Genomic DNA, 19,262 nt, shown 5'->3' on the forward strand with positions numbered 1-19,262 from the left:
GTCAGCTCTAAGAAGGGAGTGCAGTGAGAAGGTTCTTGGACTTGTCTGAACAAGGACAAACAGTCATTATCATTCATTTAGTGTAGAAACAAATGCCTCCCACCATTCATTGACTTGGTACATGTACATATGCGAGTGCACAACTTTGCGAAGGTGTCTAAAAATTGCCCCACTACAGCAGATTTATTTTGTCATAGTAGGCCCCAGCTCTACCTGTAGGCCTATGCTCCTCTCAGAGTGGTTAATTTGGAAGAATTATATAGGTAATAATAACCGCTGTGAGAGGATTGTAGCCTACCTTGGCCTTTGGTGACAGAAGTCCAATAGAAACCTTGAAAGCAGCCATGCACTGGGTGATTGGAAAAAAACTATAGAAAACATGCAGACTAGAGGATATCAGCAACACTTTATTCCACTGTTAAATAGATCATTAAAGAGACTTAAAATAAAAATATATGTTAAAAAAAAAGGAAGAAAAATTACAAAGAACACTTAACTTCCAGTTCATAAATCATTACCTTATAAAGATACACTAAGAAACATGGCAAAACAGCAGGTCAGATTAGTCTTTCTCATACTACATGTAATATGATTGACTAAGTGGTTGTAAACACAGCAGTACTCCCCAGATGCAGAGACAGTTTGATTCATGGCACATGAATATCCAAGGAAACAGGCTGTATCAATGATGTACTGATACAGTACCGGTACTCAAACTGTTGCAAACACTAACAACAATGGGCAAAAATATATCAAAATTGTGTATTTGAGCAATTTGTTTGCAATTTGTTTGCAATGTTAACAGATTTGTTTTTTTAATGTTAACAGAGTCTCAGTATTCATTAAGGCACGTGATTTATCCACCATCATCCGCATGTCTAATGACAGCATAGTCCAAGTGATTGGTAAGTGGAACAGCCACATCAAAAGGGTTTCTCTTGTAACCTTACAGGCTCTTTGTAGGCATACAACACATTCCAATCTTGTCACCCTTAAAATCCACTCTTAGTTTTTTGTAATATCAACTCTTTGAAACTTGCTTATTTAACTAAAAAATAATAATAGGCTAATGAAGTTCTATAACACTTGTGCCCAGCAATGTAACAATAATGTGCGCAGGTAACATTTAAGGTAGAGTGAGGACTGTCAATAAAACTAAACTTCCCAGGCAGTAAGTGGAAAACACTGTACATGTTCTACAGCAGAGCATAATCTTAAGTACATAATAAGCGATGTTACGCCAGTGTGTTCTGATACATCATTTGTACATATCAGCCTCATAAGCTCAGATATTGCAAATGGCTTATTAATGATTATTTTCCAATACATTTACAGCAATGCATGTAATTACAGTCTAATTCTGATATTATTAATTTTAAAATGCATTTGTTATGCTGGAAAGTGGTATTGCTTTAATCATAAATACTGTTTTATCCATGCAGATGAAAAATGACTCTAATTAACCTAGTTAATTTTACACTAGGACCCACAGTTTATTGTGCAATAAAACTCCTATGAACTCATCAGGTACAAAGTTTAGCGTGAATTTATCTGATGATAAAAAGAGTTATAAATTAACAGAATTATACATCAACTAATCACACTATAATGTGAATGTACATGTACTAGCCAAATACTAGCTGAGAGCTACACTTACCTGACAAATACACAAGCATACTTAAAGGTGAACTGCAATGGCTTCAGATTTGTAACAGGAAGTTATCAGAGTAAATACATGGTGATGATTGAAATGTTTTTATTATCTTGTATATGTCTATGCAATTTGTACCTTCTGTTTGGTCAGAAATAAACTTCCCAAATCCAGACTGGCTTTAATTTGTTCAAAACGCCATGGATTGTCTCTCTTGGATTTGGGAACGTTGTGATGGCAATATGGCCATGATTCATTCATCAGACTCTCAAGGACCTCAATAAAATTGTTACATTTTTCGCAAACATGAATGATCGTCTCCACCACTGACGTTGTGACATTCTGAAAACAGAGATAAGTGATGGACATTTTCTATACAACATTACACTGCATTATTATAATGTAATTTTTGGCGAAAATTGAAAGTGTTGCAGTTCACCTTAAACTGAATATCAACCGTACACTACATGTAGGAGGCTTTTTATGTCACTCATACTGCCCCAATAACAAATATTAAAAGATCAAAACAACACTGTTGAGAGCTGAAAAATAAGTGTATCACCATATTCCTGTATTTGTGTAATGTATCAATCAATGCTAGAGAGTAGCACTTTGTGGAGTATACCATTGAAATTCACCTTCAGTTTTTATGCCACCATACAACTCATGTAAGACAGTAGTTTTCTGTTTTTGTTAGTTTGTTTGATTGATGTTTTTATGCCATACTTGGAAAACAATATTCTTTTCATGAGTATCTTTTGAAACTCAAGTGTCTGTCTTGTGTAAACATATATTCATGGCAATATATCAGTTCTGAAATTTTCCACCAAATCCCTGAAATTACAAAAAAAATGGACAACACTTTATAACCAGTCTAAATACGTTTAAATTTATTTATTTGACTGGTGTTTTACACCATACTGACAAATATTTCACTTAAACAATGACTGCCTGGATTATAATGGGAGAAACCCTGGCAGAACCAGCAGGAAACCCACGACCATCCGCAGATGCCAGCATTATGGTGGGAGGAATAAATACATATAAATGTATCATGATGTAATACATCCATGTGCTGTATCAAAAATCATTTCAGTCTTCCTCCACAACAAAAATAACGTGCCTTGAAGAGTGATGAGTAACAATATGCTGAGACAAATACAACATGTTAATATACTCTTCTCATCAAAGTCTCTTGGGCTCATCCATCTCTTACAATGTCACCAACACACTTCTCGATCCTGCCTATTCCTATCTACTTCTCAGGAGACTTTACATTTTTACACATCCCCTATAATAAAATCTGACGTAATTAGAGCATGCATTACCTCCATAACACATCAGTCTTCCATACATTTTGGTAAAAATAAACAAAAAAAAAACACACTTGACAACACACATTTTTTGACAATATTCAGTTTTAACATATATTTAAAACGGCTTAGGCCGGTCTCCTTAAAGATATCATGGGTTTTCGTTCTTCGACCTTTCTGACTACACTAAATGTTGTTAAAGTGCTTTCAGTTTATTACACTATGTGATTTAAAAACAAATCAGAAGTCCAGCATACACACACTTGCACACATATGATCAAATGGGATTGTATAGCAGACAAACATGATTATGAAAGATAACATTTACATATATATATATACCGATACAAATTCATCACTGAGTAATGAGATTAAGACACACTCCTGGCATATACTCTTACCATCTTTCACATTATGCCAATAAAACTGTGGTAGATTGACTGTACATGTAAATTATTTAGAACTTACCGGCCCCCATTCATCATTGTTGTAACATCTTTCAAAGACAAAGGTAGATTTTTAAACTACACAGTGTGACATCACTTCTGTTAGAAATCATGAGCTAAACACAGCGAAGTAACAAAGAACAACGTCCATAATTATGAATGTTTAATTAAAACAAACATAAAGTCAGCCACTCAAGCTGAATTAATTAATAAAGCAGTATTCCAGAAATGTTCTAAAATTCTACATCGCTTATCAACAAAGAAAATAGCAAACAATCGTCAGTACCTAGCCACTCATTTGGTAACGCCATTTTGCCATGTTTCAGCTATCTAGAGTGACGTCACAAAACTAAGGAGCTCTATGTACCATCAGTATTAAACAATGTAACAGTGAGAAAATACAATCAAAAACGCCTGATACCCAACCAAAGAGTATCAGCTCTGTTCTGTGTTCAAAGGGCCGATGTTTCTTTTAGTTTGGCACTTGTTCAGGGCGACGTTTGTGTACACAAGCGTTGTGTTTTAGCAGCCCTGCTAATCCTTGTCCTGCATGGGCGTAAGCATTTGGCCTAGTTGGCTGTTCAGACTTCAGGGAATTTACCGAACACATCAGGACCTTCTGATTGACAGCAGACCCTTTCATTCAGATTTAGGGAAGATCTTTTCATAACAAGTCTGATTTTGCTAAGGAAAAATGATGCAAGGTCACAACATTTTTCTTCAAGCAAAGACTCTCACGAGGTAGTTTTCTTACCAGCTCAGACTGAGAAGTTACTGTAGCATCCTGCCCAATATGTACGCATTGTGAAAGGGGCAGCAGTTCTCAGTTCCCTGCTCATAAATGTGTGGTTCAAAACGCATCAATTTAACACTTAAACCCACAAAATCCAATTTATTGCATCAATATATGTCTCTCCACTATAGGAAATCACACCCACAATCGAGAGCTAATAAGTTTTTTGACGTTACAGCTAATTATCACGTGATGCTTACAACGCTAGTTATAGGCCAAGTTCATAAGGTCTCCTACAACATACCTACTCGGAGTGAATTGTCTGTCAGTGCCAAAGCCCGACTGCTGAACTTCATCTTCTCAGCTTTCAAAACTTAATTAGTCCTTTTACACTAGGACCCACAGTTTATTGTGCAATAAAACTCCTACGAACTCATCAGGTACAAAGTTTAGCGTGAACTTATCTGATGATAAAAAGACTCAAAACTAATTTTTCTGTGATAACTGTGTCCTGTATCATTTTTGCTATGTATATGTAGTGGCAGACTTTATGTTCACTTTAAGCATAAGAGAGAAATCTACTTGCACAGTCTTAAGGTGACCATCTAAACAAAAGTCTGTCCAAATAATAACCAGTGAACTGTACAAGATTACAAAATATAAAGCAACATTCTGTTTGCTTGAAGTGTTAATACATTGTGGGTAACTTAAAAGGCAAAGAATTGAGATGCCTAAACATCAAAAAAAAAAATTGTCAGATTTCACTCATCAATCAAGTTTCAGACAAGGATATTTAGGAAACCTCGGCCTCAGAGCCTTATAAGTATAGCTTGGTGAAGGATTCTGGGACATTAGCTGCCTTGTTAGACAAGAAGACTGAATTAATATCTGACTGTCTTCTAATCAACAGGTAAGGAAAACAAGCTGACTACTATGGTTCCAGGCTGAGTTGTAAGCTCTTGAGTTGCTCTGCAAACATGTTCTCTCCTAGAATGTTCCTCCTCCAATGAGAGCCAGCAAGGCTCGGCGATAGTCACCTGACGTGTCGTCCTGAAAACAACAAAACAATTCATCTGTTCTCTATTGGTCTACATGGAACATAGAAAAGATACAGAAATTGCAACTGAATTAAATTCAAACATTAAAACTTTGAATGTTTGAAAGGCAGCTTTTTAGTGCATATTAACACTCAAGTCCTATGTAGTTCATGTTTAATACAACACTGCAAACAGAAGAAAGTGCACACAGCCTGTCATGACAACACATGATAAAACATTTATATTTCATTTAGCCATAATTAACCAGCTAACACAGAAGCTTGACCAGCACTTCTCCAGTATCTTACCCTGATGAATTTTTCCAGTGACTGTCCATACTTTTTGTGAAAAAGGTCTTTGATCTGCACCATATCGACCTCAGCTCTTGTCACTACAATCCTAATCAATGTCCTGTCATCTGTGCCCATTCCCTGCATGAAAAAAACAAAATATTTGTATTTATGTTGAATTCGGCTAACAGAAAAAAAAGCCTCAGTACTGTGAATCAGAACACCTCAATTCAAATCAAAAAGTACAATTTTTACAGACCATAATCACCTTCATGAACTTATTTCAGTTCCAGAATAAAATTCACAATGTGAAATGGCTGAAAATGAAGATTCATAAAATCATGAAGTTCGGACAAAGGTCTATTACAAAATACTTCTTTCCACACCTGAGACATTTTAGCCATGGTAATTTTAGTGAAGGTAGTACGTAATATTTTTAGAGCATGGGAGTGCTTAATAAGCTTGTGAACTAGGGCACCAAGGGGTACGCAGTACAAATGCTAACTCGTATAGATGAAGAGCATAAATGTCATATTCATTTCAACATAACACTTACCTTCATTGAATGGTACAGTTTATCACAAAAATAGTTGTGTTTGTTGCGGACAACCCTGACTGCAAAACAATAAAAGCACACACCTAAGTGTCCTAATTAAAGTACAAACAACAACTGCTAAACAACAATCTAATTTCCTGAATATCATTTTAAAACAAGACCACATAAGTTTGTTTATTTATTTATTTGATTGATGGTTTTCACCGTACTCAAGAAAATTTCACTTATACGATGACGGCCAGCATTATGGTGGGAGGAAACCGGGCAGAGCCCAGGTGAAACCCACGACCATCCACAGGTTGCTGCCAGACCTAAGTTTGTTTAAAAATAGTGTGTAATCCATTCAAAACACCTCAGCCGTATTAAACTCAAAATGTTTACCACAAAATGGACAGACAGATGTTAAAAAATAGGCCATACTCATTGAAAATCAATAGGTTTCTTCCTGTTGACAAAGTGTAAGTGTGGTACAGATTTGGTGAACTTTAGTTTAACTGTTCATGACATACAAAGTGTTCACCAAGAAATGACTGTATAGAGGAACAGAAAGATGGCAGCACAGATAAATGATTGGTCATGGAATTTTGCCATTAGAGTGAGTGAGTCCTTGGGGTTTAATGTCGTACTTAACAATTTTTTAGTCATATGACGACAAAGGAATTCTTAGAATGCATGTAATGCGCCTCCTCGTTGCAGGACGGATTTCCACCGCTCTTTTATCTAGTGCTGCTTCACCAAGATGCCTTTCTGAAGGCAAGTAAGCTGCCCCGCCCAAGCCATTATACTGATACGAGTCAATCAGCAGTTGCACTATCCCCTTCACGCTTTTGCCATTAGATGGGATTCATCTACACGCCTATATGCAGGTTTACATGTTATGTATGTTTAGAAAACTTTGTTTATAAATTTCAAGAGATATTATGTTAACAAGCTTTTCATCAAATTTAACTTTAATGACTGAATGACCTTGAAACAATAGGTCAAGGCTGCTGAAAATCAACAGGGATCTTCCTCATGACAAAGTTTAGGAAATGTGGTGTGAGTTTGATGAACTTAAGGTAAATAGATTCAAGAGATATTGTGTTAACAAGGTTGGCATAAAATTTACTTTTACAGACTCCAATGACCCGCAAAAATATGTCCAGATCGCTGAAAATAAATAGGTTTCTTCCACACGACAACGTCTAAGAAGTGGTGTAAGTTTGGTGGACTTGAAATAAACTGTTCAATAGAAATTGTGTTAAATAAAATTTCGACTTAATGATCCCAATGACTTTGAAAAAATATGTCAAGTTCACAAAATATTGACAAAGTGTAAGTGTGGTTTAAGTTTGGTGAAAATGGGGTAAACTGTTAGCAAGCATATGAACAGACAGATGGATGCTAATTGTCTCAACAAGTATTGATTGAGGGGTAAAGTGAAATAAAATGTAACAAGGAATTTTAAACATGTTGGCACACATACCAGAGATGGTATGTTTTATGGTAGTTTTATGTCAAAACTACTGGACCTTTGAAAACTGAACAGTTTATTTTATACAAGAGATTCAAATAATCATTATATAGCATGGATAATGTATTACAATGAGATATAAATCCAAAATACAAGATAACTGATTAGCATAAAATGTTTAGTATGAGAGAACATCTGTGATATATGATTTTTCAGAATCTTTAACTTACCAACAGATAACATTCCCTTGGCTAGATCTCCAGACATTTCGCTGACAATGGACCTCTCAATGTCCTTCCCGGTAAGTTTCTGGTACTCATCAAACACAGCTCTGAGCTGGGCAAAGCTCTGTGATGCCAGGATGGCATTGAACTGGGACTCATCTGTTCCCCACCTTTTCTCCCCAGCTTGGTAAAGGTTCTGAAATTAAAACATACATACAACCACTAAAATTCTCTGGTGGTAACATATGGGAGAAATTCAACAAATGAGTTGTTTAATTTGTGCTTGAGTGGATTACTTAACAACACCCAAGTATAAATCATGTATTTATGTCTGTTATAACATACTTGTACATGTATATACATTCAATCAAGCTAATTAGACATGTAAAATGCATGTTACTTGCAGGTCTGTAGGTACATGCACAGTAATTAGGTTTAGTCATGTCACATACTGTGTGCAGTGTCGTGCATCAAATAATCTCACTACTCAGTTTATGATGGACCTGAGCTTCATCTACGATGAAATGCCTAGCATCTAATACAAACACATATTACTTAACATGGTGTGATACACAAACATTTCCACTACTGACCTGTGCATCGGCTCTGGCCTTGTTCAAATCTACGTTCTGATTCTCCATTCTACCACCCTGAAAACAACAAACTAACAGATTCAGGATCAGGGTAACAGTTTCAAAAAATACAAAAATTTACGAAGACTGGTTTTGATCGATCCATTAACTGGTTTTTATTTAATGTTGAGCTAAAGAATTTTTTGCTTATATGACGGCAATAGGGTTTATAATTGGAGGAAACCTGGGTTCCCGGAGTATAAAACCAATGACCTTCACCAGGCACCTGACAAACCTCTTGATATAAAACCACAATTGAAACAGTACTAAGATTGGTTTGGAATGTTTCTGTAAAGAAAACCAAGCCTAATACTCACATTTGCCAAGGATACCATCAATCTCTTGAAATGACCAGAGGTGTCACTGATTATGTCTTTCTCTAAATTCTTCCCATATCCTGGAGGTGTACAACACAAAATATAAGCTACATGTTTCATGGTAGAATTCATCACTCATCCCAAAGTAAATCAAACAGATTTCTGTTGATATTTTGATTTGATCATAGCTTATGATGTGTGTGTGACATAATAGATAATGTACTTCTGGCATAAAGATTGATCAATGAAGTTTTAACATGTGAAAAACCATAAAACATAGTGCTATTTTTGCAAGGGGAACAATGTGTTGAAAATCTCCACGTGGCAAAGCTGTACACAGTTATCTACCTTTACACACTGCAAAGCACCATCTTACATACAGCACACAGGCATGCATTTCAACCAGAAAATCTTGGAATTATTCAGTATGATCAATCCATTTCTGCAAAATTAAAAAAATGTCTTACTTGCTCTGTATGCTGTTGCTATATTGTGTATTTCTTTGTTAGTTCTGCTACACAATATTTCTATCAGACAGTCTTCATCTGTACCTACGCCCTGGAATACAAGAAAGTTTCAGTTATTTTCATTCTTAACCAAGCTGTATAAATCAATGTTTCTACATAAAAATAGAAATATGCATTACTTTCAGTTATATTCACCACAATCATTCACCCTGTTTTTAAAAGCTGCATTTTAAAGACAAAATGCACATGCACAGTGAACACAGGAATGGCAAATAGCAAAATGTTTGAATGACAACAGACAGATTAGCTCTTTTAGCTCACCGCCATAGATCTTCTTAACTCCTGTGCGTCATACTCATCTGGTTTCAACATCAATGCTAGAATCAAATCTTCAAATCTTCCACCCAGTTCACTCCTCAAATCATTCATCAAGTCCTGCAAAGCATTTACAATTTCTTTTATACTTTATACTGTGTTTTCTGATATGATAGAATTATTTTTAACTGAGGACTATCTTTCAAAGAACTATCATACACTTTTCATTTTGTCCTCTTAATATTTAACACACTTGTGAAGTATAAATTGAATACTTCATTTGTACCTTACATGTAACTACAAATTAAATACTCATTAGATTTTACACCCACCTTGCCAAAACAGGTTTTATAGAGGCCTTTTATCTGCTGACGTTGAGCATTGGATCGGTAGGCTAGAATATCTATAATAGCTTTCTCGTCAGTTCCTGGTGAAGAGAGCAAATAAATGTAAAATATAATGTACTAGTGACACATTTATTAGAGATAGGATTTTGTGTTTAAACACTTTACTGTTGTAAACACATACATGTAGCTTTGTGCATAGTGTATTCAAATTCATGTTATAAAAATCTTTAGTTGTTTGTAGATTTTTAAAAAATCAGGAATTTGAATCAAATTGAGCTTAGGTTTAACAAGCAGAGCACCGCAAAGTTCATCCACAACTGGTATAGGAAAAGACAGTGTATAAATGAAAATGCCCCCTACAGATGTAGAGAAATGATTCCACTTCAAATGCAAAGACATACACTGGTTGTGCATATTATTCATAGTCAAGAATCTTATCGGAAGATATAACATTTATCACATACCTAATCCTTTCATGGCTTTACGCAACTTCTTGGCATCATCTTCAGCATTAAAGGAAGGATAAGGCTTCAGTGTGCCTTGACACTGTAACAATATTTACAATTATTCCTGGTAAGTATTGGCAAAGGACGAACAGATAACCTGCCTGATGAAATACTGTACACTCAAGTTTTAACATGTACCCAGCGCTCAAGACCACTTATACATGCATAATTTACAAGAATGAGACAAATAGAACCTAACTCCTCTGTCAGTATTAACTCAACCCGTTATTGTAAACTTGTCAACTGGCTTTAGCTGGAAATACCCATATATCTACTGACATATAATATATCTATATGAATAGTTCAATTACTTCATGCTTTTTCTACATAGTTCAGAGTATAATTACAGATGCATCTCACACTTGACCATACTGTCAACTTTAATACAGACTTGAAAGAGTACAATACATTTAACTGTACAAACCTATCCTCCATGCTACATGTAGTTTATCTATGCCTGTTACAAGCCTACGCCAGTAAATAAAAATCCTCATCATTTTCACAAGGTATTATCTTGATGTTCAGGCACATTCTGATGTGGTGTATGCGTGGCATTAGAGAGTATATTTTAGTAGATATTAAAATCTGTGATGAGTGATTTCAATCTTAAATCAGTCTTAGGAAGTAGACATGTGTATACATGACTTTACTTAAACTTTTTATTTATTATCAATATGCAAATACTAGTAATCTTCTAAATTTATGACATCCTCCTATTTATATGTGCATGTAGAATGAGCCATGCAGTAATTGTGACTGACTGAATGATTGGTACTGTAACACTGTGCTCAAGAATATTTCACTGTGATCACTTCAAGCTACTATGTTACTAAGCTGGTACCCTGGTTGGATTTAACATTAATCACCAGGTCAGAGAGAAATATCAAATCAGTGATCCAATTAATAGAGACAAGTGGACAATCAAAGTGATGGACCTTTCTTGAAAGACCTACCTTTTCAACATAGTTGTATTGCGAGTTCATAGAACTAGGAGGAAATTGGCTGGCTGATGGAGCAGATGTGTGTGAAGGTTGCTGGTAGTTGTTGTAGGCTGGTTGCCCTTGTGTGGGCAGCTGTGGGTAGCCTGCCTGAGATGTGTTATATGTTGGCTGGGGGGATGGCTGGTAAGAGGGAGCAGAGGGTGTGTAACCCCCAGGGGGGCCCTGGCTCTGAACTTGATAGGGCTGTGGAGCAGAGGGCATCCCTCCTGGAGGAACACCAGCCCCTGGGTAGCCTCCCATGGGTGGGGCAGCATTCCCTGGGTAACCTCCCCCTGCTGGAGGCATGGCCCCATAACCACCTGGAACCGATGGGTAGCCAGGCTGAAAAATGTGAACCAAAAGTTAGAGACCATGAAATACTTCAAAGAAACAAGTTTCTTTCTGGTAAATAAATGTAAAACTGATCTGGGGAAATGTCTGGCACACTGATGGACAGCAGCTATTTTAATATATTTTTTATTTAACTAGAAGTTAAATTTTAGGTTGGAGAAAACGGGGCAACTTCTTGAGGAATCAACTTCTACGTGACAAATCTAAAAACTTTCAGAAGGCAGTATCAACAAGGTGACACCATTCAAGTTCCAGTGTTAGTACTCAAAACTTTGGCAGTGAAATGGCCAGCAAGAGCCAACTGTATATACTGAATTGGGTTAAAAAAAATAAACTCTTGAGCCTTTCTTTTCTGTACATAAATATACATTAACATAAACCTGCATGCCTTCATGCCTGAGGTAAATTTTCTATGAAACCATCTTACCTGAGTTGGATAACCTGGTGCTCCAGGCATCTGCATAGGTTGAGCCCCCATCCCTCCTGCAGGGTCGCCCATCTACAGACAAACAGGTAAAGAGGACACAATTACAAAATATGATACACATCACACAAATTTATTTATTTAATTGGTATTTTACGCCATACTCAAGAATATTTCACTTATATGCTGGCGGCTAGCATTATGGTGGGAGGAAATCGGGCAGAGCCTGGTGAAAACCCACGACCATCCACGGAGAAGGCCAGCATTAGCTGGACTTGAACTCATAGTGATTGCATTCGTGAGGGACTCCCAGGTCATTGCACAGATCACGGAAATTTATTTATTTATTTGATTGGTGTTTTACGCCGTACTCAAGAATATTTCAGTTATACGACAGCGGCCAGCATTATGGTGGAAGGAAACTGGGCAGAGCCCACGGGAAACCCAAGATCATCTGTAGGTTGCTGATTAACCCTCCCACATTTGTATTTACATCTCTTCATAGTGTTAATATCTGGAAAAAAGAACAAGTACTTGTTAAGGTTTTAAATTCAATGATTTCAGCAAATATGTTTTTTTTAAATACACTGAATTTTATCAGTGTTTATGTGATACTAAAAAAAAAAAGCGTATTTTTTCAATCTTGTGCAAATTTTGCACTAACTCCATTAAGGTCCATTAAATTACAGACTGGAGTATCACACTGCCAAAATATCAGACAAGTTTTCTCAAAGAAAAAAAACAATGTCTCCACCTGACTAAATTTTCCTGCGTGTATAGCTAGGATGAAAAAACAAACTGGTTACAAATGTTAAATGCACGGGAATATCAATGCAATGATGCTGTTGTACAAGTCTATAAAGACTGTAACTTCTAAGAGAGAAGCGGTTCCTTGTTACAGCCCACTTGAGCTGGATTATCCAAGCATCTGAAGCTGGTGGTGTACTCACGTTAAAGCCTATGCCAGGCTGTGGGGCATAGGGGAGGCCTCCTGCACCATACGCACTGGAGTCATAGGCAGCTGTCATGGCAGTCTCTGGGGTTGGCATAGAAACCTGAAAGACAAGTTGTCAATGCCCTTAATCCATCAAAATCATGTAGTTTAATATCCACTTGATAGCACTACATGTTTTCCATTAGCAACCGAATAGCTCTGATGAGCTTTGCAGGCTACAAAAGCATACAGAAAAATGAAATACTAGACTTACTTTACACAGGTGTTAACATGATTGTTTACATCACATCTGGGAGGTTCCAGTGTTCTGGAGACTATTCCATTACACTATATTAAAAGTTTAAAGTGGTTACATAGATGGCACTGCATGCTGACCATCAGAGAATCATCAGTGGCTATAAGCTCATGAACTCACCAGCGGCCAAAAGGAAAGACGTACATGTAGTCAATATACACTTCTGTTCATTAAAGACTTGGACGAAGAAAAACCTAAATTCAATATAGGTGATTTGACACACATTCGTGTAGAAGATAAATGTTTTGTATATATTCATTTGTAATCAGCCTTTGTTTATTGGAGCGGGGAGGTAGATTACAGGTACTAGATAAGTATAAACTTACTCCATAACCTCCTGGGGCTGATGAGGGTGCCCCTGGGTAGGATGGTGCTGCCCCTGGGTATCCTCCTGTGGCACCTGGGTATCCTACCTGTGCTGGGTAACCTCCAGGAGCTGGGTACCCTCCTGGGGGACCTCCATATGGGTAACTCATTGCTAGATGATGCTGGCTACAGCAGTGATCACACTGAAATAAAAAGCATTGTCTGATGGTTACTCCATTGTTGATTTGTGTAAAAATGCTGATTAGTAAAAACACAGTGTCCTTTTGTAATGCACATATTATTTAAATAATACTTGACATGTCTTATGTGTGGAACTAACACTATGACTAAACAGTGTTTAAGTAACTTTAACAAGCAAACATGAATCATGTAATGCGCAGTCATATGACAAAAACAAACAATTTGCAATCATCATTGCAGTATACATCAAGCAGATACAATTTCCATCACTGGTAATTCAAGACCCGCAAAAATCCTGGCTCAAGTGAGATTTGAGCCTGAAACTTGGGAAGCCCAGCCCTTTCGCTCTACCAACTGAGCTACATCCAGCCCACTGGGAATGACTTGCTTCTTAGTGTCCAGTTAGTATAACTGCAAGACCACCTAAGTAGTCCCCAGTGCTGTAGACCAGTCATTGCCATCAAGTTCCGTTTGAACTGGGGAGGCAAAGGTATCCTACAGATTGGGACTGAACCAACATCTTGTTGTTTGTATTTGTGGCAAATAAAAGAGAAGCATCTTAACCTCATGGCGTAACCTCATCTTAACAAGAAGCAATTAGTTTGCTCATGAAAACTTCATATAACTTTATGTAATGCAGATTTATTCCCCTTGAAGTTGGAATTGTCAGTAATGAATAGAAGTGAGTAGGATGCTGAGAGTTACTTTCCATGCTGTTTATTATGTTAGGCCAAGCCTAACCGTCATGGTGACCCACAACATTGATCACTATTGATGTGCTATAAAGTCTAGGAATGGTTTTATAGGTTTTTACTGTATCCAGCATGAGGAATGATCACAGAATTAGGACTGATCAGTGAACACTTCATTCTTCTAAGATCTGCTGTAAACACAATGGTAACATAGTAAACTTAACATCACATTACAGTGAAAACTTTATGTTAAGAACAAATGTTATGTGTGCTTATAGGAATAACAATAACAAAAATTCTGACAACACCATCCAATTTTGGTTCTATACAATAGATTTTAATTTACTGAAATTCAATAATAATGTGTACTTCACACATGGATAATTATTAAACCATCACCAAAAAGCAGTACACATTTAACCATATCACAACCATATCTAACCAGTCATTTCAGTTCCTGAAAAGTTTTGGGTTCCAAACTGGGATCAGGGCCATGAATTTTTTTCTAGATATGGCCCTGCATATCATTTTCCTGTATACCTAAGTGTAACTCTGAAATGATAACAAAGATGATATGTAAAGCACCAATTAATCAACTGTTGTTATAAGATAATACATATTCAGTAGTTCCCACACACAACAGTAAGATGTAGACCACCAATCTTGTCAACTGTATTCAGAATTCTGATTCACCAGTTTGGCTCCATCAGGCTCCTGTTCAGCTTTTGACAACCACTTGTTAATTTTGTGTATGAGTGAATACAGAGCCTAAGAGCACCATGTCTCTGCTATGTACAGAGTTTACACCATCTCACAAATATCATAACTGACAAAAAGCCATGTCATTATGCTACCAAACAAAGAAACATGACAAGAAACCTAGTCCTATGCAAGACTATACCCACGCACCAAATATTCTGCATTTGGTATGTGGGTATAGTCTGCATAAATGAAACTGTGTGTATTAATACAAGTATTTACGGCTTAGGATTAAAAACAAAGAAAGTGAAACATAGATATGAAGTCAATTTGTTCCTCGTCGTATACTTAATAATTCCATCTCCTAAAGAATCCCTGTTGGAAAATAACCCAGATCTACATGTAGATGATGTGCATGTGTTTGTATCATGTATGTACATCTAGTGTTAAATATCTTCAACACATTTTCACTGAAGATTGCATGCAGTCGTGTGCCTATTTTGGTGATATTTTCACAAACACTAAAATTTAAAACATTAGTACTTAAAATCACATATATAAAATCCTGCACTGTACTATCACTCAGTGACGACGATTTCTCCCTCATCAAGGATGAAATGTTCCCACAGAGCTATTAATGATGACGGTCATGATGTCCATGGAATCCATGATGTCCACGGAATCCATGATGTCCACGGAATCCATGATGTCCACCATATCCATGATGTCCACCATATCCATGATGTCCACCATATCCATGATGTCCACCATAACCATGATGTCCAAAGGCATGTCCCGCAAAGTGGCCACCAGAATGATGCCCTCCATAGCCATGGTAACCATGACGGTGTCTCCCAGAGAGTAATCCTAGAATTGACCCCATGATATCGGAATGCACACCACCAGCTCCACCTGGATTTGCTCAAAATGGTTCTTTCAAATCTTGAACTTCAACAAAATGTTTCCAAAATTTCTGCATAAAATACTCCGTTGATTTGTAGATCAGTGCTTTAAAAATAAGTCCTTCTACACATGCAGTGTGTACTAAAGCCAAGTCAATTTCAAGCTGTTAAGTGAAGTCTCCATACATCCACTTTAATACAAGAGCATCGCAGATGACACCTGATTGGCAAAAGCATGCAGATGACATGTTATTCATATTAAGTACAATCACATAAAAGTGATATATGTGAGCTGTGTGCAAACCAACAGGTTACAAATACGTATGTTATACAGTTAACCCCATACAATGTCATACCCCATACATGTAATGTCCCTGATTGTGACTGTGGAGGTTTTAGGCACAAGCATGACTGAAATTAACATCACTTACCACTTTTAACGCAGATCACTTTTATGGGGATAGGCTCATAGCACTTAAGCTCTGCCTGAGTCTCTGACATTTGTTCACAACAACATTATATCATGAAAAGCCACAACAAATAAATTTAAAACTATAAACAAAACACAATCCGTACCCAGTCACATCTATTTTTAAACGCATTAACCTGTACTGAAAAACCAGAGCAGCACAGTTTTATTCATAACTTACTATGAGTGTACATTTCTGTTTAATAATGGGATAGTGCTAAATCCTGTTCCATTTCTCACATAAAAAAGAAAGATTGAACACCATTCGCAAAAGGTAGTTTTCAATCATTCTAGACAATATGATTCTCTCAAAATATCTAAATAAACAAAATTTAAACATGACTAAATGCTGCAGAGATGCTGTAACATGCTTGAATTACAAGTCAGAAACTACACACTATATAATCATAGGAAAAAAAAATACATGTAACACAAAACTTAATTTCTTGGTACTTTTCACTTTATCTAAGCTCAAAATATAAGTTTGTGTGTTTTAAACTTGAAAGTATGTTAGTGTTACAGTTTTTAAAAACTGTACATGTAGGTCAATGTGCCTGACTGAAAAGTCACCTCCTCTCACTCTGTAAAAGCATTTAGTTAACCATTAACAGGTTCTATACACAAATATTCAGAATGTATTTTATTCAAAATGTCGAAACAAGCAGTTGGTAAAAACAACCTTCTGGTGAAAATAAAACTGATTGATGAAATAAGCATCAGAAAGGCTTCACGCATGTCATAACTTTATTTAGCTATTTATCTGGTTGGTATTTAACATTGTCATTCTTGTCAGTTGAGGAAACAGGGTGCCCAGTGTACACTACAGAGTAAACCATCTGCCTTAGCGCAATGTTGAATATAAAACCACACATATCAATGTCTTACGTGAAAATAAAAACCAATCCTGGATGTCTGGAGCTGTGCTTGGCTTGAGAAAATATTTACAAGTTTTAATTTCAATTAATTTTGCTCACTTGAATAAAAATAATCAGCAACAACCTGCATAGTCATGAAGCCCTATCTTCACATACCTGCAAACGACATGTTCAGAGTATAAAATATTCATAAAAATATGAAAGTTGATAACCACTAACACAGAAATACATAATTTCCATGTAGGACATTCATGTGAACATCAACCTTACCCCACATGAAAGATACACTACCACAGTGATTTCGGCACCTTTTTAATTTGATTTTGAGGCAAACTGTTCCAATTTCAGGGACTTCACAAACAATGGACCTATGATTTTGTCAGTCTACACAGAATCATGCCCTCAGAATAACATCTGTCAAACATGCGAAAAGGTTGAAGAATTTCACAGTGGTATATGGGCAACATTAAAACAAGATTAAGACATTTAAACAATATACAGTTTGTAAACCGTTAATTAAAACACCTGCATGATGTTACTAATGAAATGATGTACATGCAAAAGTGCACTAATTTAAGGTCAACCTACTTACTCAATAGTCATAGCCCCTTTATAAGAATGAACATAGAAAATCTGCTGAGAATTGGGCTTCACAGTGTTCAATAATGAAACACAGATGTTTATTACAGGTCTAGCTGTAATACTAGTACGGTTATTGCATACACTAATAATGATGTGTACACCTATATTACACTTACTACTGGGATTGAGTGTCTGTGACCTGGCCATTTCAACTTTCTTGATCTACTTTCGCAATCACAGTGTATGGCAGCTATACACAGAACGCTGTGAACAGTCGCCCTACTGTTGTACACAGTGTACATAAGGCTCAAGTTACGTCCTTTTGATTTATTACAATCTAGGCCTACTCATCCACTTTTGTCATTTACAACTTCACTCAAGTCCTTTTGTTATATTCACATTAACTACCACGGTCCATCGTTAAGGGGTCTAGTCTTTAAATAAATGTGAATGCAACACTTTAACAGCAAAGTTGGTAGGGGCGGTATGTCGCTGAGACAGCAGGTCATCGGGTGCATGTTTGTCAGACTACAACAACAACAACAACGTCAGTCCGTGTTTCATTGGAGTTTAACCAATACTTTCACTTCATTAACGATTGTCATACACATCCCTCCATTTGATGACGAGCTCTCGTGAAAGACAACACTTACCTGTCCTTGGTGATAATAATTTACGTTCGTCCGTATTTTCTTCCGCAGTTCGCGTTGGAAACACTTTGGCAGAGTTATATCCCTTCGCGTAGTGTTTCACTGCCCTCTGGGCAAAAATACGGGGAAGATAACTCCTATCGATGGGCGATGACGACGCCTGAATAGTTCAGAAAGCTGTAAGTACAGCGGTATTTTTCTGCCTGTGACAAAATATTTTTTACTATCACTTTTAACAGACGAAATCTTCTTTTAGAATATTGTGATATGAACAGTTTTTGATAAGCCCTTTCGCAATTTTTATCTCTGCTTAGTCACAGAACTATCTATATTAACGTCAGCAGTATAGGCCTATGACGTAGGGAGACTTTACATACAGCATGGGCCTGTAGTGCGGTACGACTGTATCACCATACACCTGTGTGACAAACAATTACTATTATCTAGTTATAAAAAATATAAGAAATTCCCTAAAATTAATATAAACACAAGTCTGAGAAATTCTTTCTATATACTGTGATACATAATGAAGAGAATAACGAAGGGCTACATGGCCTATGAAATTAATGTGCATGTTAGATTAAATTAGACGTC

General features: G+C 36.6%; 1 protein-coding gene across 1 annotated transcript; it reads right to left on the reverse strand.

Moving 5' to 3' along the window:
- Window positions 1-387: 387 nt before the first annotated feature.
- Window positions 388-18,765, reverse strand: LOC135468001 (annexin A4-like). The gene is made up of 15 exons (XM_064745999.1): window positions 18,672-18,765; window positions 13,619-13,801; window positions 12,993-13,097; window positions 12,046-12,117; window positions 11,241-11,609; window positions 10,246-10,327; window positions 9,767-9,861; window positions 9,441-9,554; window positions 9,120-9,210; window positions 8,653-8,732; window positions 8,297-8,353; window positions 7,710-7,899; window positions 6,027-6,085; window positions 5,489-5,611; window positions 388-5,193 (listed from the first exon to the last, which is right to left on the reverse strand). The coding sequence occupies exons 2-15, from the start codon at window positions 13,766-13,768 to the stop codon at window positions 5,131-5,133; spliced, it is 1,650 nt and encodes a 549-aa protein (XP_064602069.1). The 5' UTR covers window positions 13,769-13,801; window positions 18,672-18,765; the 3' UTR covers window positions 388-5,130.
- Window positions 18,766-19,262: the final 497 nt, after the last annotated feature.

This window comes from Liolophura sinensis, chromosome 1, assembly GCF_032854445.1.
Source record: "Liolophura sinensis isolate JHLJ2023 chromosome 1, CUHK_Ljap_v2, whole genome shotgun sequence".
Taxonomy (NCBI): Eukaryota; Metazoa; Mollusca; class Polyplacophora; order Chitonida; family Chitonidae; genus Liolophura; species Liolophura sinensis.